At 39.8% G+C, this 25,627-nt stretch overlaps 1 protein-coding gene across 1 annotated transcript; it reads left to right on the top strand.

The window, feature by feature from the left end:
• The first annotated feature begins 231 nt into the window (after positions 1–231).
• On the top strand, positions 232–22,982 carry SEMA7A (semaphorin 7A (JohnMiltonHagen blood group)). The gene is made up of 15 exons (XM_075208294.1): positions 232–250; positions 580–694; positions 10,866–11,005; positions 11,155–11,187; positions 11,771–11,866; positions 13,204–13,294; positions 13,806–13,928; positions 14,209–14,345; positions 15,908–16,077; positions 16,427–16,535; positions 17,286–17,472; positions 17,716–17,831; positions 18,552–18,706; positions 19,134–19,180; positions 19,972–22,982. The coding sequence occupies exons 2-15, from the start codon at positions 589–591 to the stop codon at positions 20,331–20,333; spliced, it is 1,872 nt and encodes a 623-aa protein (XP_075064395.1). The 5' UTR covers positions 232–250; positions 580–588; the 3' UTR covers positions 20,334–22,982.
• The last annotated feature ends 2,645 nt before the right edge of the window (positions 22,983–25,627 follow it).

The raw sequence follows: 25,627 nt of genomic DNA on the forward strand, positions 1-25,627 counted from the left end.
GTATTCTGATGGACTAGCAAAATAGGAAGTCCAGGATCTCTGTGTGGGGTAGAAAGGCTTGAAAGTCTTCACACCACATGGTGTGATTATTTTGTTTCCACGTGCTTTGTTGCAGAGCATTTGTGTAATAGGTTCATGTTGGAGGATCCGCTATTGAACCAGCTTGTTTGCTCACACACACACTCTTAAGTTTCAGATAGAGAGGAGGTACCGCTTCGGGACTGCCCGCTGAAATCGGGACAGTTGGGAGGTATGCTTAAAATTATTCCAAATCGATCAAAATGTCACTAATGCCCACCTTGCTTTGACATTTCATGCCCAGGAAAAATACATGCCAGGAAAAATAGCAATTTGTCTAAGGGACACCCTATTATGCTAATCCAATGTTAAGCAAGTGACCCAAATTGATTAAATCCCTTAAAAATAACGTTTTCTGAATCCGAAGCTGGAGCATGAATTGGAGTGAATGAGAAGCTAGCTTGTCTCGTGTGCAATAAACATAATGAATAGAAACCACAAGGGGGCGCTCTATCAACCAATCGCTATACTAACACGCTTGTCTATTTATTCAACATTCAGTACCTCGACATGGAGCTGTATGTACCTGTTATACTGAATATTTGCGCTCTGATCTCTCTCTGCCTTGCCTATCAGAATTTGAGGATGACTCCAAGAATTATTCACCCTAATTCAAGTAAGTGAAATCAGTTTACCATTGGCACGGATGTAAACTATTTCTAATTTCCAGGATGGTCCTGACTCTTGAAAATGTATCACTGAGCATGATTCTCTCTTAAACTATCCCAGCTCTTTATGTATGGGAACGATTAATGCAATGTGCGTACTGAGAAAGATAATGAGCAGAAGGTTGTACTTGTAGTAATCGGATTAGCACTTTGCAGAATTGCAGTGTTGTACTAGTCTATTTATAAATCGATGTTTGATAAAATGCGTTCTTGGTTACACTAGTATTGATGGACCAAGTAACACATATACATGAGTGTGGTGGCATATTTGTTTTATTTGGTTATACAGTATTTGGTTGAGCTATGTGGGATTATTCTGAACAGTTCAACTGTTTCTCTCTGTTTCACAGAACCCCTCTGTTCATCTTTTTCTTCTCTGTTATACCTCTCCATGGGTAATTTATGTAGATATTTATACACCACTTTAATTGCTCCTGAAAAATGTCTTATTTGATTCCTACATTTACTATAATAATATAAACATTGGATAAATATTGGAACTTCTATTGGCCATTTTTGTTGTGGCATTATATGGCAATAGATGTTTCATTTACATCTGTGTCTTAAAATGTCTTAACTACTCATTATGGGAAATTAACTAAAACTATTTTTAAAAAAATCCGTAAAGGGCAACTAAACCAGCTGAACATATATATTTTAAAATGTGGTAGTATACAATTAAGTTTTTTTTTTTTAATTCTGGACTAAGCTATACTTGAACATCATTCTGAATTTGCTGACATAATTCTGTGAAAGTTCATCCAGAATACCATGACGGGTCTATTTATTAAAGTGCCATCATCCATAATACAACAGTTTTCTCTTAGGAGAAATTCTAGATATTCTCCTGCCATAACCTATTAAACATTTCTTAAGGCAGACCCAGGTCTATATGAGGTCTTCCCCAAAGTTTCTTTATTTATCATAAATAATAGGTATATAGCTTCCACTTCTTATCCCAATAATGTTTTTTTATATTCACTTTTTTTCAATAATAATTTTTATTAAAGTTTTTAATTACAGGGTACAGAAAATAAACAATAAAGCGTAAGGGATATGAGGGAAAGTGGAGGATAGTCAGGTAGGAAAAAGGCAGGACAGTACATATCAATACAACCAGAAAATGTAAATCTCATCATATTAACATATTGAGACTCATTCGGACTATACAGGGTGATTCAAAAGTCGCAGTACACCCTTTTATTTCAAAAACTCTACAGGAAATTGGGAAACCTGAATACTCCAGTAAGGTATGGGTGACGTGGTCTATCTTTTACGGTATGTACCAAACATGGGCGCCATCTTGAAATCGGCCAATCGGCCCAATTCCTGTAGAGTTTTTAAAATAAAAGGGTGTACTGCGACTTTTGAATCACCCTGTACTTTTGGAAACAATCTCTAGGGATTACTGCAACAAATTTTGAGGGAAACTCAAAGGGTCTGGCAAGGCTGGAGTTTTGGAGACATATTGATTCAAGGCAAACCACTAGATGTGGGGAAAGGAAACAGAAGAGGCGTATGGCACTCCCATGGTTTCCATATCACAACTTAACTGAACCTCAGAAAATATCTTGGCGATAGGTGGTAGAGTGGGAGATTTCCATGCTTGGGCTATCGCTGCACGGGTAGCTATAAAAATGTCACCTATAACGTACTGGTCTCCTGATAAGACTTGTGGAGGAGAAAAGTGTAAAAGTGCCACTTCCAGATTATTATGAACCAGAGTTTGATATTAAGGTGAAAACCTCGGCCCAGAGGGTACGGACAACCGGGCAGCTCCAGAAGATATGAAAAATGTCCCCTATCTCTCCAACAGGCCCTGGTCTGGGCTGGCCAAATCTTATGAAGTCTATCTGGAGTCATATAGAGTCTATGGAGTAATTCGTAGAGCATCTCCATCTGGTTCAAACACTTTGACATCCAATGGGCATTTTGGTAAATAATGTCCCATTGAGTCGGGTTAAATACCTGCCCAAGACCTCTCTCCCAAAGTATTTGGGAGGAGGCTTTCACTGGTTGATTCCTTAAATTAAGGTGAATGTACCAAAATAAGATGGCCGCCTTGTTAATTCCAGTTGACAGTCTGGTAAAGAGAGGCTGGCGGGTGTTGTAAAGAAAGGTGTTGCGTGCGTAGGGAGGTTAACCAATGTCGGACTTGATTAGGAGTCTGGAATTGCTCTCTCTAATGTGAGAAGGGTAATAAAGATAAGTCAGAATGGATCGTTTTAATATTGGCAATACCACAAGGACAAGTTTAGGTTAGGTATAAGTTTAGACACAAACAAATTAGGCGCTTAAAGTAAATATCCCTAGGATATTAAGCCAATTAATTTGCAGCTTCCACTAAGCAACTTGCTGGGGTTGCTTCAAAAATAGCTAAGAATAATAAAAAAAATGGGAAGTGCTGATTAAAATTAGCAATTTATTAAAACATATTAAATATATGTACCATAAAGCACAGATAAATACAAATAGAACACATATGCTACATTGGCATTCTATATCCCAAATCTAGAGCAATCCAGATTGCATTAAGTATGTGTATCAATAATGGTCAAAGATCATAGAGTATAGCGATTATTCCAAGGTCAGTAGGAATATACACCTCGTTGTATATGCACATATAAACCATATGGCATGAGGTATTACAATGTCCTGAGTGGATAATTCCACAATATACCGTAATGTGTGACCTTTAGTTTTCAATCGACGATCCTCAATAAACCTAATAACAGCCAATATATAGGTAGCAGTATAATCTAGGAGAAAGGCTCCATCGGTTACCAGTCCCAAGCCTGCATATTCCTAAGGACAAATGTGCCCAAAGTGTGTAAACAATATAGCTATAACTTAGCTTGATTCGGCACTGGTTTTCCGCGGCTTCCTGGTCTGTATTAGGTTGTAAATTCAATAGTCTGGATAGCAACCAGAGTATACTCTGCAGCTGATGTACGTACTGCTGCTAGTGGGAATTCCCGGAAATGACGTATCGGAGGTCACCTGACGCGTTTCTCCATCATCCGTGACGGTTTCATCAGAGGTAAGTATCGTGTCCAGACTCTGTCCTATTTAAATATTGAATCCAATCTGAAGGTTAACCCTTAGGTCGCCTATTGTCCATACTGATATTATTTTGTATGATTGCAACCAATAATTATTTTATCCAAGTTTAGTACACTCCTACAGATTCTTAGGAGGAGCAATTTATTAAAGGGTTATAATTTCTCACTTGATCAGATATAATTGTAATAGACATAAAAACTAATACTTCTATTCATAAATAGTAGAGTTTCAACATTATAACTAGTGCTTTTTATGGATTGAATGACAATAAAAATAAAATATAGCTATGACGGTCTGAGATGTAACAATTCAGGAATTACAGAAAATCAATATAGAAAAATTACAATCTATATTCATTAATTGACAGATATAATACTCAAATAACAAGCAGTAAGAATATCCCGCAGGTATATATTGTTATGATGAGGGAGGAACATTATATATATATATATATATATATATATATATATACAAAGTATCTATTCTGCCCATATGTATACCCTATATATTATATATTGTTGAGCTCTAAAGTGTCTTTGAGACCAAAAGGTAATAGGGTTTTGAGTTTAAAAATCCAGAATGCTTCACGTTTACAAAGATGGTCAAATCTATCACCTCCCCTTTTTGTTGTTTTGATCTGTTCTATAGCTTTAATTTTAACATTTTTTAAAACACCATTCTGGCACTTATTTACATGTTCCGAAAGTGTATCAGTCTTGACACCTTTGACAATATTCCTTCGGTGTTCCAAAAAACGTACATATAAAGGTCTAGTCGTGCGTCCCACATATTGTACACCACATCCGCATTGGATGAGGTATACGACATAACTAAATCTACAGTCCATAATGGTCGTGATGGAAAACTTTTCTTTGGTAACAAATGAAGTGAAGTCTGTAGCTCCATGTTCAACCCACTTGCATGTAATACAACGATTCCTGCTGCACCTATAAAATCCCTCAGGTCTGCTTTTGAGCTTTTATTATTAGGTATAAGTTTAGCTAAGGCAAGGAGGGAGAGATTGGAAGTGGGGAGAGTGACCGCATTAAATGTCTTTAAAAACTTGCCCCAAATTATGAGAGCATCTCTCGTGATTACGGGTAGGTCAGACTGAGAGGGCCTCCAGGATTTAGGGACCCAAAGAAGGTCAGTCAATTGGAATGCATAGTTAAGACCCCTCTCCAGGTCAACACACGGTTTATGGAGACCTGGAGGAGACCAAACTCGTAGCTGTACTAAAATGGCCGCTTCCTGGTATTTAACTAGATCTGGTAAGGCTAGACCTCCTGTCTTTTTTTGGGCGCGACATAGTAGAATGAGCAAGTTCTTTTGCGAGTGTATATTTCACATAGATATTGGAACTAATCCTGCACTTTCTTGTGTAGTAGAGCAGAGCAGACCTACACCTGAATTCATCAGCGCACGTATCTTCAGATCAGCTCCTTGTTGAATACGTGCGTTTTTAAACAGACGCAGGTTGTGCTCAGTATGCGTCCCGTGATGAATCAGGCCCCTCATGTTTTCCTTAGTACTTCACACTAATGTCTGGCTACCATTGCAATAACGGTCTCAACAAGACTACAGTATTGCATACACCGACAAACCTACTTATTCAATATATACAAATGGCAATTGGAATTCTTTGCCACCTTCTACTAGAGGAAAGAGTGGTGGTTTCCCTGGGAAACCACAGCCTATAGTAGCAACATATGATCTGCACGAACACACACACACACACACACACACACACACACACACAGCACAGGAGACCAGGTGGAGGACCTGAGTCTAAGCAATCAAGGAATCAGCTAGAGTAGTGCTGGGGAGGAGGCATAAATAGCTATCTTGGGTTGTGGGTGGGAGACTGGTGCCAAAAAGTGGCCAGTGACCAGTTAGGGACCTAACTGTTATAGCCAGAGTTGAGGGCTATTGAATCATGTTTATTGCTGTGAATGTGTCATTTGTTTGCTGAAGACACTGGCAAGACTGTTTATCCATCCTGACAAGTAAAATAAACGTCAAAGTGCTTCAGAAAACCTGCATGAGGAGCCATCTGTTTGAACGCTTTTCACAATACATAAACAGCTGTTTATCTTACCCCCTAATTCATGTAACCAGAATGATAGGCACAATAATTAAAAGAGGATGTTGGGTGTATGCATGTTGTTACATACATTCATTAGGTTCTAGATATCTATATGTATCTATCATAGTGGGGGCCAGTGGCGCACGCAGAGGGGGGGGGGGGTTTCTGGGTCTCCAGAAACCCCTTCCCACCGCTAACGTAGTGCTCCACATAGCGGCACTGTACTATACAGCAGCCGCGGCGCTGTCAAAGAAGCGGACACTTCTTTGACAGCGCCGCGGCTGCTGTATAGTACAGAGCTGCCGAAGCGGAGCTGCTGCGCATCTCTCTCGGGGGGTTGTTTTTTTCAGGATTTTTTTTCCGGGGAAGGGGGGTGGGGGGGAAGAAACCTCTCCTAACAATCCTGTGTGCGCACGTGGGGGCAGTATGTATTGGTATGGTATTCTGGTGTTACGAATCTGGTTTGATACAGGCCTGATTAGTCAGAGCCAGCCTGTACACAATCTGGTGCTGAGTCTTAACTAGGGTTTCCAGAATAAGGAGGCAAGACACGGATGTTGCTTTTTAAATACTTTAATGAGTAGATAAACATATATGTTTATTATCTACTATTACAATTACAATTGTGCACACCATAGATTGTAAGCTTGCGAGCAGGGTTCTCTTACCTCTCTGTCTGTATGTATTACCCAATATTGTTTTATTAATGTTTGTTACCAATTGTAAAAGTGCTACGGAATTTGTTATAAATAAATGATTATGATGATGAACTAATTGGCTGCTTACTGTCTCATGCAGTGGAGATTACTTATTTACCCAATACACATTTTCTTAACAGAACAGATCTCTCAAGGAAATAACATGCCTTCCACTAACAACACTACCCTGGTTCCTCCATCCATCACAGCCAGAGATAAAAAGAAGTCAGATAATTCAAAGAGACCCCAGCCTTAAGACAAAATATCTGTTCCCATACTCTTTATCAGTCCCTTTAATCTTTGTTGTTTTTTTAGGGTATTTAAGTATTACTATTACAATCGTACTAAGTGCTAACCACTTAGCATGGTGGCTAAGTGGTTAGCACTGGGGTCATCATCATCAACATTTATTTATATAGCGCCAGCAAATTCCGTAGCGCTTTACAATTGGGAACAAACATTAATAAGACAATACTGGGTAATACATACAGACAGAGAGGTAAGAGAACCCTGCTCGAAATTCCCAACCATGGCCTTATCTGGGTGGAGTTTTTGTTCTTCCCGTGTTTTGCGTGGGTTTCCTCCAGGTGCTCCGGTTTCCTCCAACACTCCAAAAACATACTAGTAGGTTAATTGGCTGCTATCAAAATTGACCCTAGTCTGTCTGTCTGTGTGTGTATGTTAGGGAATTTAAACTGTAAGCTCCAACGGGGCAGGGACTGATGTGAGTGAGTTTTCTGTACAGCGCTGCGGAATCAATGGCGCTATATAAATAACTGATGATGATGATATATATATATATATATATATATATATATATATATATATAAATATGCACAGCTGACAGGAATGAAGTATAGTCTGGGGATGTATAATACAGATATCACATGTAATGGAGAAGCTTAAATATGTATAGATGTTACAGCTAATAAGTGGAATTAATTAGTAACGTACATAAATACAGAATAACGAGAATGGTTAGATTAATGGAAGCAGCGACAAGTGCTGTAAATCACAGGGAGAGCATATAGCAATGGAAGCATCAATATATGAGAAGGCATAGTACTGGGACTGAGGCAGAGAGGAATCCAGAGCGGAACACGACATACAGCAATCCAGGGAGACACGATAAGTCACAGTGCAGAGATGGAGAATCTGGCAAGGTAAAGCACACAGGAGGTTTGGTAATTAGCTACGGCGGAGCGTAGCCATGACTGTAGCAGAGGTAGTGATACAATGCAGGTGTCAAATATACACAACAGCAGTCTTGTCCACAACACAAATGATATCAGCTACAATAACCACAGCAAAGATGTGAATAGTCAGCGCTCTGTGCACCACAGTAAAGGTAGCAATAACCAATGTTCAGGATACCACAGGGTTGAGTAATTAGTAGATGACACTACACAGAGATGCAAGGTAAAGTCTATACACCGCAGAGTCCAGAAATGAGCAGTGTAAGCGAACCAGCCTGTTAGGTATGACAAAGGTTCTTATACAGCAGGGTTGAAGGTAATGAGAGTCTGTGTATCACAGTAGAGTCACACTTGAGAGTAAACGGAGTCTTGTAATATGCACATGAAGATACTTGCAACAAGGAAGTCCCAGGAGAAGTGCTCCAGCACTTGGGTAAAATTGTATTCTTTCACAAGGAAGACACAGGGTCAGGATACACAAGGGTCCATGGAATCAGAGTAGCAAACAAGTTGCAATGACAGTGAGCAGGTGCTGAGTTTAAATAGAGCAGGTTAAAATGACCCGCCCTGAGGGCGTGTCATGTGATCACAGGAGAACAGAGCAGACAGGGAAAGTAGCAAACCTGGATAGGATTGTTACATCTGGTACTTCTTCCTCCCACTTTCTTTGAACCTGCTCACATGCTCTACAAGCAGGCATTTTGCTTGCGGAGCATATGTGAGCATAATATTCACAGACACTGCAGCCTAGTTCTCAACAACTGAGTTTTTTTCAGTGTGTATTCTGGAAATGTTTTTTAATGTAAGTTACATAATTTAGATATAGAGTCAGTGTGGAGAACAAAGGATAGTGAAGTTAAATACACTACATTTGGAACTGGGCATTATCCAAGCTTAAATCAGTATTCACTTTTGGACAATCCCTCCTTATATAAACATGCCCCAACATATGGCAAATAAGGGGGTCGCCCATTACCTGAAGCTTACAGTTGGCTAGTGCTGAATCATGATCACTTTCCCCGCAGCTTCCATGAAACTTTGTTGCAGAGCTATGAATGGAAGGAGTCGGAGTGAGCCATTGATTGCGTTGGCTTCAGATATCAAGGTGACAACAATAACCCTTTTTAAGGGTTATTTTAAAGGCAAATAATTAAATACTCATACCTCTCAACTGTTCCAATTTAGGTGGGTGAGTCCTGAAGTTGAGAGGTATGTTTCCATTCACCATGGCCGTACACACATACCACTGGTGCACGTGGCAATTCAAAGGTGTTTTCAGGCAAGGGTATGGATGTTGGGGACGGGCTAGCACTTCTGACTACTCTCTTTCTGAGTGCACTGCTTGTCCCGCTTGAAGCTGGCCAGTGTTTTGAATACATTATAACATAAAACATGTTTCCACTCATGTGACCACCTATTTTTTTCATAGTATAAATAACAGGAAGTGATTAAACAAAGAGTGATGTGATAATCATCATTAATTAATGTTCGCGCTCACAACAGCTATGGGAACTGCCAGATTTTGTAAATGTGTTTTGAAATCAATTCCAGTGTTCTACTTGCCAATTCTGGACAAAAATCTGCTGGGGATATTGTGTGAAAACTACCTACAGTCACTTGCAGTTTCGAGTCCTCAAATCATTCTGGTGTACTTTCTTAGAATATGATGTATGTTTCTTGCAGTCACTAAATGTAATTAGTTTGTCTGATGCAACAAAATTCTCAGGTTGCATGCACATTATATACTGTACATCAAAAGGGACCTCCCAACTGTCCCGATTTCAGTGGAACAGTCCCGATTTGAGGTTACTAGGATTTATGTCCCGCTGTATAGACAATTGGGAGATATGTCCCTCTGGGGGATGCAGCATGTATCAGCGGGCAGAATACACAGCATTAAAGGGGTGTTATTAGGTTAGGGGAACATGACTGGGGGCAGCCCAGCACTTCTGAGGTGCAGGTACGTGACCGGTGGACACATGAGTGAGTCGTGGCCATGCCCCTTTCTTCCTTTTTTTGCGGCTGCGTGTGCACACTATCCTGACTCCAAATCTATACACGTTAGGAGGTATTTATAACAGGCATAAGACAGTATATTTGTGTGCTATGCTTTGTCTGTGTATAGCTTACCTGGCACTTGTAGAGAACTAATCAATTTAATAAAAACAGGGTTAAACAAATAAATTAACCAGAAAATTATGCAGGCATTTTTGAGAGCTTAATCAATATATCAGAATGCAGCCGAGCAATTCACAAACACCCAATGACATGCATGTTTAGCTTTGCTCCTATATATGTTGTCACTGAAGGGATTGTAGATGTATTCTCCTGAGATAGATGGTGGCTCCTTAACAGCAGCAGACTTACCAGGAGCACAGATGTGTTAGGGGTCTAAACACTTGTTGCTATCACAATGTATATAAGGTGCACTCCCACCTTATATACATTGTAAAAAGTAATTTCTGAACCATACTTGCCCACTCTCCCGGAATGTCCGGCAGACTTCCGAATTTCGTGTAGGTCTCCCGAAATTCCCGGGAACGCAGGCAAGTCTCCTGCATCCTGCCCATCAGGTGCCAAAATGACAGGAATTGCATCATTTTGGCCCCACCCCTGCAACAAAATGATGATTTTGTGGCAGGGCCAAAATGACGCCAGTTGCCTCACCCCGCCCCCTTCTGCCACCACTCCTCTTCCCCAGGATCTCCCTGGATGCCAGCTACATAAAGTTGCCAAATATGATCTAGACCTAATCATGAGAGTGAGGGACAAGTGAGCTGTCTTTGTAACATGTCATAATTGTGTGTTGGAAAGGTATTTGAGTGCATGTAAAGGGAAATATGAAATATGCCCATTTAAGGTGTAGGATGACTCCTGATTACTGGCACCTCCAGTCCTTTTGTGAAACAAAGAGGCTTTACTGGGAACCACTTAAATGCACCTTCTCTACCTCATGAATCCCTTTTCGTATGTTTGTTAATAACCATTACTTTTATTCAACCTACTTTCATATATTTTTCCCCAATGACTCTTTCCTTTACCTTCATGTCTATTAAACCCTACATTTTCCCAATAGGTGTATGGTCTGTTCCTTTGCCAAAAGAGGAGAAAAATGCTGTATTCTACCTATCGCCACAGAGCGCTTTGTACGTTGGGGGAGAGGAAGCTTTGTATCGCTTAAACCGCCTTAATTGTACCCCAGAGAAGAACTACAAGGTAAATAACACTTGAAAATCTAGAGTTGCCATGCCATGGTTCTCCAGAACTGGTTGTATTGTATATCTCCTTAGATAAAACTAGATAAGTAAAATGAACATATCTATTAATGACTGTACCAAGCTCATGGATCTATATTATTTTTACAGATTGCTGCTGGATCTCATACCTGTAAAGGAAAGGTAAGATACCTGCTGTTAAAAAAGTAAATGTAGTAGCATTAATTTATACCACATAAGACACATAGTAGCTAGTTACACTTGAATGGCACCTGTCGCCAACACACACCGGAGGCAAATATTTGTGATAATTGAGGAACTGGTTTATATTCAGTGGACATTCCAATATTACATATGGGTGGTATTAATCTTCATCTGGTATCTGGCCAATTGAGCACCAAAGGAGTGGCACCTATTTGGTTCCTCAGTAGACTTCAGTGTGGTTTATTTCTTTGGCCAGATTGGAATCTATGCATTGATAGTAACTATCCCATTTTTTTGTAACATATACAGTATGACGACAAAACAGGAATAATTGCAATTTATGATTTTTATGTATATCTTTTAATTACTCATTTTTATACATTGTTGTTGTTATTTTTTTGAATGATGGTTAAAGACATTTTATATTCTGTATGAGCTGAGAAAGGCAACTTTTTACTAGATGATCCTAATGTATCACTTTTACACTCATTAGCCAAGGCTCCTACATTCTACTGAGGCATTGATCTCTTAAAGTGCTTTGACAATCCTCTCCTCTTTGCAGCCTTATTGTCAGAATCATGTGACATTTGTTGGTCAGCTACTAGGAGATCTCACTGTCTGTGGTACCAACGCATACAATCCTAGCTGCTGGAGAATGGTAAATATTACTATGCATTCTTTCATTACTTCTGTTTATTTATATTTAAAACAGTTTTTAAATAAAAAAAACCCTTCAGATTTGTGATTTTAAAACTCAGTAAAAATAGAAATATCACAATATTATCCCAATAGTGAATTTGTCCATAACCTGATCTTCTGTAAGCATACTTACTGGGCCAGAGGTGTTGGAACTTGTGTAGTAGAATCTATCTTAGTTACCCCAATTTTATATTTTAGGTATTCTCTTGTTTCATTAGTGCAAGGAATAAACACCCTTAAGATGGGATAATATATATCATCATCATCACAATTTATTTATATAGCGCCACCAATTCCGCAGCTCTGTACAAAGAATATTTTTTGGTCACTCACATCAGTCCCTGCCCCATTGAAGCTTAGTCTGAATTCCCTAACATACATAAACACAGACAGACAATTAACCTACTAGTATCTTTTTGGAGTGTGGGAGGAAACCAGAGCAAACCCACGCTAACATGGGGAGAACATTCAAACTCCACACGGATAAAGCCCACGTGGGGAATTGAACTCAACACCCCAGCACCCCAATGTATATACAGTAGCTTCACATATAGGCATTGGCCTCTAATGGGAGAAGATGGGAATTATTTTTTAAAACAATTTAGCCAGGCTTGAATACTCGGGTTGTCTTAGGGAATTCATGCTATACCAATATTATTTTCTCCATAATACAAATGTAATGGGAAGGGTTTATATGTTATTGAACCATTAGCCTATATTTTCACCAAACCCTAAACCCGGTGTTTACCTGCTGCTAACTCGTCCCAGAAAGGTTAATGTTATACTGTAACTTTTGTGAGTCCAATAATGGTCATTTACAAACTTCAGAGTATGCAGGTGTGCAATACAGGTGTGTTTGCTAAAAGTCCAATATTCTCCCTTGCTCATTACAAAGACCATAAACACATTCTGCTTTTTGAAACTGTCCCAGTAAAAAAACACTGTGCATCCTTTCCATGCTGAAAAGGAAATTTGCATGGTAGAAACAGTAATATATCAGTCCCTTGTTTTGCAGTATGCAACGTTGCACCAAATGGGTGCATTTGACAATGAGTTGCTGATGTATAAAGTGTTTCATCTGGAAGACTTTCTTCCTTTTAGTGTTTGCATGGCAGGAGAGAGATAACTGCTAGACCGGCACACTGCAGATCTCCAGCAAACACATGGATACAGTATGACTCTGCATAAAGGAGATTATGGAACAACACTCTGCTAGAGTGGTTAGTGCAGGAAAGCTATGCATGCATCTTAGAGTGTCTAGCTGTGAGAACATTAATATATTAGTCTATATTTCAGGATGATGAAAGATTCCAAAAGATTAACATGACTTGGACTGAACAATTAGCCCCTCGCATCCCAGGGGCCAATTATAATATTTTAATTACAGGTGAATAAATAGTGTTGATTATTTCTATTGATTTACAGTTTATAAAACCTGTCCAGTTTCTCATAGTTCCTTAAAAGCTGATTTAAGCATTTTCCTAAACCACTTGTGATACTATAAATATCGTATCCCTGCACCATCTCCTACTGCTCCATTTAATCTCTCTCTAGCTGATTCCTGTAAATCCCTATACTGCCTAGAACTCTGCATAGTGACCTTAACATATAGGCTTGTATAATTATATAGCACAAATGTGTTCTGACCCAAAGTTTTGACTATACTGGACTCATCAGGGCTAATTTCTTGCTTTGGGTTATAGCCCATTTGTGCTCTTTACACCACGTTATTGTCCATGTCTCAACCATAATTCTTTGCCTCTCCTGCTTTATTTTGGCTTTTCTTCTATAAGCCATTCATTCCGCTCCCAGCATTCACTATCACTTTTCTCTACAGTTCTTATTCTCTTCTACAGCTTTAAAGTTTCTCAATTTTCCGATATGTACATCTCTCTCAGGTAACCAGACATACTCTACACTTCCCCGAAAGTCCAACAATGCAGCGAGCATCATGAAACCAATATTCCGCATGATTAACGGCACAGACCCATTACTATACACAGGGGACAACCTCATGAACAGTAAGTGTCGGCAAAAGAGTACAACAGGTGCAGAGTGAGAACAAGGGAGGCGAATGATCAAAATAGTAGGGATTGGAGAAAATCATTAAGGGGCAAATAAACTCTTTATTTCGAAGTATCAGTTAAGGTTGACTTGGATGCAGATATAAGCTTTACAGTACATTGATCCTCATTTCTCATCATGTTTGCATTTGTAAAATTTCATGATATCTTTTTTTTTATGTTGCCTCCTATGTGCATGTAATAATACGCTTAATATTATATTATATTATATTATTAGAGCCCCATTTTGTGAAGTCTCTGGTAGTGGAGAAAGAAAACAGATTGCAAGATAAGATACTTCTCTTCTTCACTGAGGATAACAGCATAACCAGAACAACAGAAAAAAGAGTGTCCATGGTGGCTCAAATGTGTAAGGTGAGACGCAGGGGCGCATGGAGGATTGTCGGGAGGGGCGGGGGGGGTTCTCCCCGCTGACCGAAAAAAAAAAAAAAAAACCCACGAGAGAGAGCTGCTGCGCATGCGCAGCAGCTCCGTTTCGCCACCGCTGTCCTATACAGCAGCCGCGGCGCTGTCTAAGAAGCGTCTGCGGCGGTGCTGTATACAATACAGCACTGCCGCGGACGCTTCTTTGACAGCGCCGCGGCTGCTGTATAGGACAGTGGCCACTTAGTTAGTGCAGGGGGGGTTTCTAGAGACTCAGAAACCCCCCCTGCGTGCGCCACTGAGAGGGTATATCTGGGGGATGGGTGGCATTGTGAGAAGACCATAAATGGAGAGTCTGTGTAATGAATATCAGAAAGCAGATGTTAGTTTTGTAAATTCAAGACACTTTTGCTAATATCCTTCACGCAATAGGCCTGAGTCATTAAGGCAAGAAAAAAGATTTCTCCTGGACAAAACCATGTTACAATGCAAGGGATGCATATTAGTTTATTATTTTGCACACAAGTTAAATACTGGCTGTTTTGTCATGTAGCACACAAATACTTGATAGCTTTAATTTTACACTGAATTTTAAAGTTGATCTAGGACATGCTCTATCCCAACCATAAATCTGTCCCCACATTTTAAATTTAGCTTCCCCTCCAATGCGACATGGTTATGCGAAGGTGAAAAGATACTAATTTTTTTTGCTTTCCTTTCCTTAATGAATCAGGCCCAATATGTCTACCTATAAATATAAAAAGACAAGCTGATGAGTAGATACATGATATGGTATGTCAAAATAAAATGAAAACGTGGTCACAAAATATTATTAGCAACATGTGCATATTCCATAAAATTCTATAGTGATACAATTTAACTGGCTCACGCTCCTATGACCACACTAAAGCTCAACCATGCTTGTTTTGCACCCTGAAGAGTCCAAACCAACTGGATCAGATTTTGATCTGTGAGGATGGGATCACACACATAATCCAGAAGCTGAGCAATTTGTAAAAAAAATGACCACATGAACTGTCCCAAATGCACAATGTATCATCATCATCAATGTATTTTATCTATAGTTGGTTTGTTCCTCTTTAGACACAACAAATGAGCTCCTGTTGTCATACATTTGTTTTCGTTGTGGAAAATTGTAGAGTATAATGTTCCTTCTTTATTCATTCGACCTCCCTTTCTCCTTTCACTTTTGGGGGCATATTCAATTACGATTCCGGGCCGCGGTATCGTGTTACCGCGGAAAGTGCGCAGTATTGCCGGTAATACGGTACCGCAATAACGCAGATTTTCGAACGTAACCCTATGGGCTACGAACGAAAATCCACGTTATTGTGGTACCGTGGATTAACTTCGCGGCCCGTTCCGGCGCGATCCTGCAGACCGGAATCGTAATTGAATATGCCCCTTGGTATCTTTCTCTATCACACTTCTTCTTCTGTTTTTCCTTTTCTGTTATGGTTCACTTTTTCTCTATTTGCTTCTTAGTAAACTCTCCACTCCAAATATTTATTCTCTTAATTTTGCTTTCTCAGGGGGAGAGAGGATCTGAAAAACCTAGCACTCGCTATGTATTTAGTACAGCATTGAAATCACGCTTGATTTGTGGGAACAAAAAAGCGCAGTATTATCCCGACCTCCAAGATATCTACTTTCTGCAAGGCAAAACGGGGAATGTTATTTATGGACTGTTCACAGATGCATGGTGAGATAACAAAAACATAGCTGTCAACATGTTAATATTATAACTAAAACACTTGATGCAATTTTGCTTGGTAAACAAGGTGCATTCTAGACTGACATATTACTCTACAAGCTTCCAACATGCTGACTGCCGTCAGTAAAGTCTATATACTCATTATAATACTGAGCAATTGCAACTGTCCAGCATACAACGTAAGAGGGGCAGTACTGAGTAGGCGGAATAGGAACACTTGGCAATCAAAACTTTAGCATGTGTGTGCCACAACCACTTGGTTAATAAGACATCCTACATAATCACAGTTTTCCACTCTCACTCATGTCCTCTTCAGTGACCTTTCTTACCTCTTTAGGAATCACAGTGCTGTCTGCTCTTATAAGACTGAAGACATTGAATTAGCTTTCAGCACTTCCAGCTTGTTTGGAGCGTCAAAGAAAAATCTAAACATTCGTCCTGGGACGGTAATATGCTATTCCCTACTATTGATCCTTATTCCCTTCTGAATATGTAGAATATTTCTCATGTAAATAAGCTGTTGTTACTAGTAACACAATACATCATTTATACTTGCCTTTTTCCTGCATTGTTCTAACACGTGTTTTGCTTCTTTGTCTACCCACCTCGTCTTCCTCACCCTTTTGACTTGTTTATTTACCTACTATTGTCACCTGTGGATCTGCTCAAATTTGCTTTTAATTGGTTCCTGAATAGATTTGTTGAATCATCTCAAAATTTTAAAATTCACAATAACTTGTCGATCTTTAGATAGAGGTACATTTGAGCAAAGCAAGCAAGTTTGATAATGTTTGAGCCACTATGGCTGCATTGTATAGTATTTTTAACTCAAACACAAAAAAGGTCACTATTCAAAAAAAAAAAAAAAAGTATAATAAAATGTACATATTTAAGCCCGAACATGCTAAAGTTTATATTTACTTGGTTTATTTTAACTGCGTGCTGGGATCTGAAACTTGAACAACAAATTTGATTTCGAGGTTCTCCTTTTATGGCACAGTAGCTGTGACAGTCGAACCCAAATCGAACCAGCCCAAAGGTCACAATTATACTCCGATCACGTTTGAGGTCCTTGGCTGGCCAAATTCTATCAAAGTTTTGAATAACTTTTAATAACACTAATACAATTTTTAATCATCTATCCACAGGTCTGTGTCTATATTCAAGCCTCAAATTCTCTTACTCTCTTGTATTAGTGCCTTTCCGAATTAACCCCAGAGGTAACATCAGATGAGGCATCCAACTTTCCAGAATTGACAGAGTGGATATGGCCATCAGGAAACCAGGAAGTTTTCCAGACTCTGACCCACTACAGAAGAATAGTGGTGGATGAGATCACAGCAGTTAACCAGGAAAGCTACAGAGTACTCATATTGGCTACAGGTAATGTAAAAACGCACAAACATGACAGGTTCATTTTCACCTAATTATGATTCCTTCAAAGCTGCATATCTAAATAATATATTGACCTTTCTGCTATCATCATAGCTTTAGGGCAGTCATGACAATAGTACAGCATTAACAATAGCATGTATGTGTATGGCCTTCTGTATTGGCAATGCTGAATAGAATATATAATTTGTTCCATTATTTAGTAAAAACACTATTCTGCTCTGCTTTCCCTAGACAATGGAACTGTGCACAAGGTTGTAGAGCAGAACGATGGTGCTTTGAATATTCTGGAACTGCGTCCGTTCAGCCAGAAAGGGCAGATTCTGTACCTGGAGCTGGAACAGAGAGAGGTGAGATGTACAGGAAATGAGGACACCATAGAGGCAATGATGTTACAGGAAAGATGAGACAAAATAGCAGATGTAAAGCAATGTCCTTGTAGGATGCTTGTGGTTCAGGGACAGAATTGTTTTATCATCTCACAGTTACTGTAGGGGAAATATATCCGTTTAATATGGGACAGAAACACAGTAAACCTCAATAATGCAAAATACCCTGATTTCTGGTTAAACAGAGGATAAGAGAAAAGCAGATTTGCAAACACAAATTTACCTGTAAATGTGTACTTTATTATATTCGTTTTATCCTCACCACTAAGCAGGAGTCTCAGTACCCATAGACACGTCAGTCTCCACATAAGTATATACAGTACTGTCTATTGCTCACGCATTTCACAGTTCCATACCAACTCTGCTACAGCAATCTGCTATAGAAATCTAGTCCACACGTTTCATATTTTCATCTCTCTGTAGTGGCCCCCCCTTACCACTATATGCAGTCCATCATGTCATAATCAAACCCCCCCCACCCCTCACTGTCACACGGTTCTTTAACTTCTTTCTACATATCCTCTTTTTCACACAAGTTTCAGTAGCAGAGGGCTCTGTTTTACAAGAAGAATAGAGGAAATAGAGAGTTGTGTAGGAGACTGGTGGCTGTCATACAGGATATTGATGCATAATTAGTAACATTTTTATAACAATGCTCATATTTATGTGTCGTTTATACAGCATGCTATATATGTGGGTACTGCCCGTGAAGTTTCCAGACTCCCGCTGGATGACTGTACTGCCTACAATACAAGCTGCGTAGATTGCATTCAGTCACGTGACCCTTACTGTGGCTGGCTTCAGGGTGAATGTCAGTCTATTCTGACGACTAAGAGGTGTGTCATATCCTGAAGCTTATCACTCACTGAACTTCTGTTTGAGTCAGTTATATGTACCACAGAAATAAGATCAGATCATTGACAAGTGGTTTGCATATTCGACTCAGCTGATCACTTTTCCAACAATACAGCACTGTTCTTCCGTGCAGCTAATGATGGAAAGGGCCGATGTCTAAAGAAAGGCACCGAATAATTGTATATATTATATTACATCATCTGAGTTCTTGTATCTTATTTCTGTGTTGTAATGTTATCATTCTGGAATAAGATAGTTTTTTTTCTTTTTAATCACTCTCATGTAACACAAATTACACATGCAGTATTGCTTTATTATAATGATTATGCTGCTCTTAGGTCTGCTGATTCTTTAATCTATGTCAGGACTTATTTCCTTTACTTAGTGCATGTCTTTTACTCCTAACAGTCACCGAATATTGCAGAATTTGACACAGGGGGCCATGTGTGAACAGGGTGAGTATATATTTATATACCAAGTTACTGTATAAGTAGTTTTCTGAATCAGGCAACTATATACATGTAAGAGCCAGATATCAGCTAAGGTCCAGTCTTAAAAATGGATATAGTTATTCAGCAGAACTAGCAAAAGTCCATGTTTTAGTGTTTCATATGTAAATATATAATTTTCAGGGGAGTAATTAGCTTTGTGGACCTCATAGAAAAATTATGAAAGATACCCCCCAAAAATGAAAACTCACCGGAACTGAATACAGCGCTTCACGTAGAGTCACATCACAGCCCAGTTCTCTCCCCTCTTTCATCTGCGGGCTCAGCAATTCTAATGAGCTTGTATTCTGCCATAGCCTATAGTTACTGTCTGGAACAGGAGAGAGCGGAGTCTTCCTGTAACTCCAGCCAACAGAAAACATTCAGGGTATAATTATGGCAATCCCAGCAGAAGTAGCCTGTGAGAGGGGCCATAAATTAGCAGTTAGCCAGGTACAAGATCCGGCAGTAGAAAGAGTCCTTTAATTATCAATAGTCCACCTTGCCATCGCAGCCAACCTCTGCTGAGCTCCTAGTTCATCTGAGCCCTGCACACAGCTGCATGTGCTGCTAAAGCTACAGGTACACCAGTACTTTATTTGTCAATATAATGTATCACTATAACCCATAGTATGCCTGCATGTTTACAGTACTAAGGCATATGCATCTGATTGTTGCTAAATACAAAGTCTCTCTCTCTCTCTCTCTCTCTCTCTCTCTCTCTCTGTCTCTGTCTCTGTCTCTGTCTCTGTCTCCAGATGCAATTACTCAGCCTATTATAGGGGATTCACTTGCACCCCGAACCGATGTTCAAGTACCACGTAAGACTATGTATTCTCTGACATGTCCAGCAGTGTCAAATCATGCCACCTACAGCTGGAAAAATGGTGACGTGGAAATGGAATGTTGTATGCGTCAAAATGGCATCTGCTACCTGTTTCTCGAGCGGGTGACAAACCCTGGGAAATACCAGTGCCTGGTGCAGGAAATGGCAACAGAGCATGTGATATTAGAGTATGACCTGATGCTACCAAACAACGCTACAAGGATGCAGTACAACTGGTTTCTGGGATTTACCTTTTTACTTCTGACAGTTATGCAACACAATGCTCTTTTGTAGCCCAAAGATGATTAGTCCATTTACTGTAAGTCTCGAATGATTAAAATTTTATGTTAAGTTTAAAAAAGTAGAGATTGCGGAGAAATACAATACAGCAACATACAGAACAACAAAAATTACAGAAGATCCACTTCTCCTTTCAGTCTCGTCACTCAGAGGTTTTGAGTAGTAAAGCACTTTTAACAGGGAACATTAACATTGAATTTTGGTAATTTTGCAGTTTCTTTACCTTGGGGTTAACTCAGTAGAACTTTGTAAATCAATGTTAAATAACTGTTTAACTTGATCTTTATTGTTTCATGCAACTGTGAATTAGTTAAAATAAATATGAAGATGTATATTTTTTGTTAGTATATTTAATACTTTGTTAAACTTAGAGGTATATTTACTAACGCTTCTAAGAAGGAAAAAAGGAGGTGTTGCGTATAGCAACCAATCAGATTCTAGTTCTCATTTTTCTAGTACATTCCAGAAAATAATAGATAGAATCTGATTTGTTGCTGTTTACAACATTCTTCCTTTAAAGAAGCATTAGTAAATCTACCCTTAGTCTTCTGCTGTTACAATGTGCATTCTTTTCTCAGGTATCTTCTATGTAAAAAACACATGCACAATGTGAAAGAGACCAATAGATACCTAGCTTGCAGTTTGTTACTTTGGGATGTCATGCCAGTACTTTCTGAAAACAATGTTTAGACGTGCCCTTAGACACAAAAGGTCTGAGTCATTAAGGAGAGCAAAGCAAAAAAAGGAGCAAGTTTATACATGCCAACTCTCCCGGAATGTCCGGGAGAGTCCCGAATTCTGGATAGGTCTCCCGGAATCCCGGGAGAGCTGGCATTTCTCCCATATCAGAGCAGGCATTGAGTTGTGTACGGGCAGAGGGGTCGGGGCTTTGGGAATCACAGCATTTTGGTCCCGTCCCAGTGACGTGATGACTGCTTTGGGTCTTTTTACTAGTGTAAAAAGACCCAAAACAGGCATTATGTCACTGGGGCGGAGCCAAAATGACGTGAGTCCCCCCCTCCCCCTACACCCCTCTTCAGTGATCTCCCGGAGGGAGCCAGCCAAAAGTAGGCAAGTATGAGCAAGTTTGCACATTGGCAAAACCATGTTGCATTGGAGGGGGGAGATACATTTAAAATGTGAAGACAGATTTATATTTGAGGTAGGGCATGTTCTAGATCAACTTTAAATTACATTGCAAAAATAAAGCTATCAAGTATTTGTGTGCTACATGAAAAAACAGACAGTATTTTCACTAAATCCAAAATAATAAACTAATCTGCATCCCTTGCTTTGTAACATGGTTTGTCCAGGGGCAAATTTACTGCTTTTTGCCTTGCACTTAATGACTCAGGCCTAAAGAATGCAGAATATTTGTGTATTAGATTGTGAATAAATCAGCAATAGCTTTAAGAATAACTTTTTATTTCATATTTATTGTATAAATACCACACAGAATGTTTAAGAGAATGCTAGCAATGAGCAAAATATATACCAGCAAATCAGCACGATTTCATTAGCAAAATTGTTTTTATTTTTAACATATTTATATTAGGTATTGTTTTATATATTTGCCTTTATTTTAAACCTTTTTTGGATAGATTTGCAACACAGCCTTTGCAATGTTCTTAATCGTCTGTTCTTTTTCAGGTTTTTTTCTGATGTCTTTTATTTATAAATGTCTCTCATTCAAATTCCTATCCTTTTATATATAACTTTTCTAATATTCAAGGTCACTGAAACACTGATTGCTGTATTGCACCTACAGTAGATTTGTGCTGGGGTGCTTAGGTTTTCAGAGCAAAATGGCTGCATATATGAATGAGCAGATGTTTGCACAGGCAAAGGGGAGGAGATGGGCGAAGTAAAGGTGTTCCCACTGAAATACTGAAGAGATGTGTTTCTTTTGCGGTGCAGAGCAGAAACAAGATTAATTTTATAAAGCATGATGAACGGGTAGAGAGGGCACATTTTCAGGGGCATTCTTTGCAGTGCGTGGTCAGTCTCCCTCCGCTAAAGGACTTGATTTCTGCACCAGTCTGATAGAGATCAGGCGTCGTCCTATACAGTGGCAGGAGATGGAGATAATAGAGCCTGCTGCACAGGGTACTAGTGAGCTGTGCGCCCCCTCCTCCCTGCTTCAGTGCACCGGGGCCCGCACCTCACGAGTTCCACCTCTGGTCCTATAGTTCCTAGGGCACTGTGGAGTAAAAATTAAATCATTAAAAAATGGACATCAGTTCCTCAACCAGCTCCAGTGCTAGACAGTCTGGACTGGTTTCCACTATAACAGGGAGAACAAGAGTGTGGGGTCAAAGCTGGTCAGCGCTGGGCTGATACCATTGTGGTGAGAGTGAGCAAATATAATGTTCCCCCCTCTACCAGACCCTACCAGACACACTGAAATCAAATTATCAAGGACGATTTCTTTCTTTCACCTAGTGCATTGTAAATGGGGACTGTCTTTATGGCAGATGGCAAGTGTGTCTGCAAATGTTCAACCCCACTGTATGGATCCCATTAAACATATAGCCCTCAGGCAGAGAAGCACTGTTGTTTTGTTTTTCCAAAACATTTCCAACACTGATATCCTTTAAATGTAATTTTATGTTACTTTCTCAAATAAATTAATAATTTATTTTCCTTGACGTTTCCAGTGTGTTTAATGAATTACAATTAAAGGAACATATGGGCAGCATGGAGGCACAGTGCTTAGTATTGTTGTCTCACAGCACTGGGGCCATGGTTTCAATTCTGACCAGGGAACTGACTGTGCAGAGTTTGTATGTTCTCCATGTGTTTGTGTGGTTTTCCTCCAGTTTCTTCCAAAAATCCCAAAACATACTGGTAGGTTAATTAACTGCTAGCAAAATGTGTGGGTGTCTGAGAGAAAATTTTGACTGTAAGTTCCAATGGGAAAGGGACTGACGCAAATGATTTTCTCTTTAAAATGCTGCTTAATACAGTGGTGCTATATAAATAAACAATAATAATATTTATTTTATTCTTCTGTTTAACATATTTTAACATATTGATGTGTGGCTTATATGTAGTATATAAACAGCACAAATACTTGATCAGTGTACACAGCCATTGGCCTCACCTTAAGGTATAAATGATCGCAAACCTCCCAACTGTCCCTATTTAGGTGGCACAGTCCCGATTTGAGGGCATTCAAAGGGCGTTCTTAGAGGAAGGGGGGTTGGCGAACCAGCGCATTTTTAAATGTTGTTTGGTATGTTATTGTCAGAAAGTTGGTTGACTCACTACCATTTACATAAGCTTCACTTCCCTGTTACCAGCTGTTGGGTGCAGAAATACTCTGTTGATGCTCAGGTGTATTAAACAAAATAACTTGTAAATGTGCATATTATGCAATGTTTTTCCTGTCCATGCCATTCTTTCCGGCCATAAATATGTTTTTGTATTTGTTATCTCTGAGTCTATGTAAATTTTTTTTACAGACTAGATGTCTTGATGATAGGAATGGAACTGCTGAGTAGCTGTACTGTAATCTTATGACTTCAATTCCTTCCATTGTCTAGCACACAAATATATTATTGTTCCTCTTTTCTCTTTCCTATCAGTCAGCCATTCTTCCTACATGCATTCCAATAGCACTGTGCAGGGGAAAGGACACAGAAAGCTTATATTGATGCATATTACACAAGGTCAATAACCTGCAGTTCCATGGCGCAACATTTTGCATGGTCTCTTAGCAAAAAAACAGACACAGATGGGTGCCTATTTTAATCAAGACAGTAAACGTCATTCACAGCAGTCTAAAACATGCATCTTGTGCAGCCATTGCCGTCATGCCATTTAAGTCTATATTTGAGAAGATGGATCCATTTTTACAGGTAAGCACATGGATTTGCAGGCAGCATTTAGTTTGTATATTCTGATCAGAAAAGATGGGTGGATCATTTCTGAGTGCATGCAAGGTGGATGAATACACCTTGTTATGCAGTAATGAATCTGTGCAAACATATATTTCTCTTTCATCCAGTCTGGGGGACACTGCTTACCATGGGGTTTGAAGGGGAGCATGGGAGTTGGCACCTAGCTAGTTAACTTCTAGCATTGCTGACAGACCCCCTCCCCTCCCCCTCTACATACCCCCGCCTCTTCCTCCTCAGATTTTTTTAGGTGCCCAAAGGAGTTTGGCTTACTGTGGCTGCTCTGCAGCTACACCTTGCTGATTTTACTTTATTTACATTTTATTTTATTTTATTTTGCTAAATAAACGTGCAAGAACTGAAGGGGACTCCTATGCTCTAAATAGCTGCAGCCGACAGAATTCAGTGTGAGCAGGACGGCTCTCACTGCCAGTGCTTCATGACAGGTGCTGCCAGCGATCTCAGGGACTGCTGTCACACCGGAGCCCCTCCCTTGCAACAGAGACCATCAGGTCTTTACAGTTAAGAGTACCGGCACTGCCACTGTGGGCATAGAGCGCCGCTACTCGGTAAATGGAGCCCGCCTGTCACAGATCTGGATCTTAGCCGCACTTACCTCATCCGCCGCTGTCATATCACGGCTACCTGGGTCCCTTCTGGTCATCTGCAGCATTCCCGTTCTCCACACCTCCGTTTGTAAACAAACACATACTGTTTGTTCTGCTGCATGGGCGCGGCCATCTTGAATGCAGTCAGGTGATCATTCCAAACCAACCAGATTCAGAAGCTGTGATCACATGAACTGATCAGCCAATAGTTGTTTGGGACATCCTATTTAAACCTGCTGCTGTGATCTGTTCATTGCCAGAACAACACACTTCTCTCCAGAGGATAGTTCTTGGCTTCAGTGTTCCTGACTGCATTACAAGTGCAGTGTTCCTGACTGCATTACAAGTGCAGTGTTCCTGACTGCATTACAAGTGCAGTGTTCCTGTCTGCATTACAAGTGCAGTGTTCCTGTCTGCATTACAAGTGCAGTGTTCCTGTCTGCATTACAAGTGCAGTGTTCCTGTCTGCATTACAAGTGCAGTGTTCCTGTCTGCATTACAAGTGCAGTGTTCCTGTCTGCATTACAAAGTGCAGTGTTCCTGTCTGCATTACAAAGTGCAGTGTTCCTGTCTGCATTACAAAGTGCAGTGTTCCTGTCTGCATTACAAAGTGCAGTGTTCCTGTCTGCATTACAAAGTGCACTGTTCCTGTCTGCATTACTAGTGCACTGTTCCTGTCAACATTTCTAGACTGCTCATTCCCCTGCTATATTTTACAATCAGCAAGAACATGAGCAGGAAGATCATCCAGGCTGCTAGGTTCTGTTTCAGTCCTGCTCCA

The sequence above is a fragment of the Mixophyes fleayi genome, chromosome 4 (assembly GCF_038048845.1).
Source record: "Mixophyes fleayi isolate aMixFle1 chromosome 4, aMixFle1.hap1, whole genome shotgun sequence".
Lineage (NCBI taxonomy): Eukaryota > Metazoa > Chordata > Amphibia > Anura > Limnodynastidae > Mixophyes > Mixophyes fleayi.

What these genes read in the sequence shown, in the direction of transcription:
- SEMA7A (XM_075208294.1), top strand. Translation starts at nt 589, where the DNA reads ATGGAGCTGTATGTACCTGTTATACTGAATATTTGCGCTCTGATCTCT. An exon ending in ATCCTAGCTGCTGGAGAATG is followed by an intron (nt 11,867 to 13,203) that starts GTAAATATTACT and finishes TCTATATTTCAG; the next exon opens with GATGATGAAAGATTCCAAAA. An exon ending in TCTATTCTGACGACTAAGAG is followed by an intron (nt 18,707 to 19,133) that starts GTGTGTCATATC and finishes TACTCCTAACAG; the next exon opens with TCACCGAATATTGCAGAATT.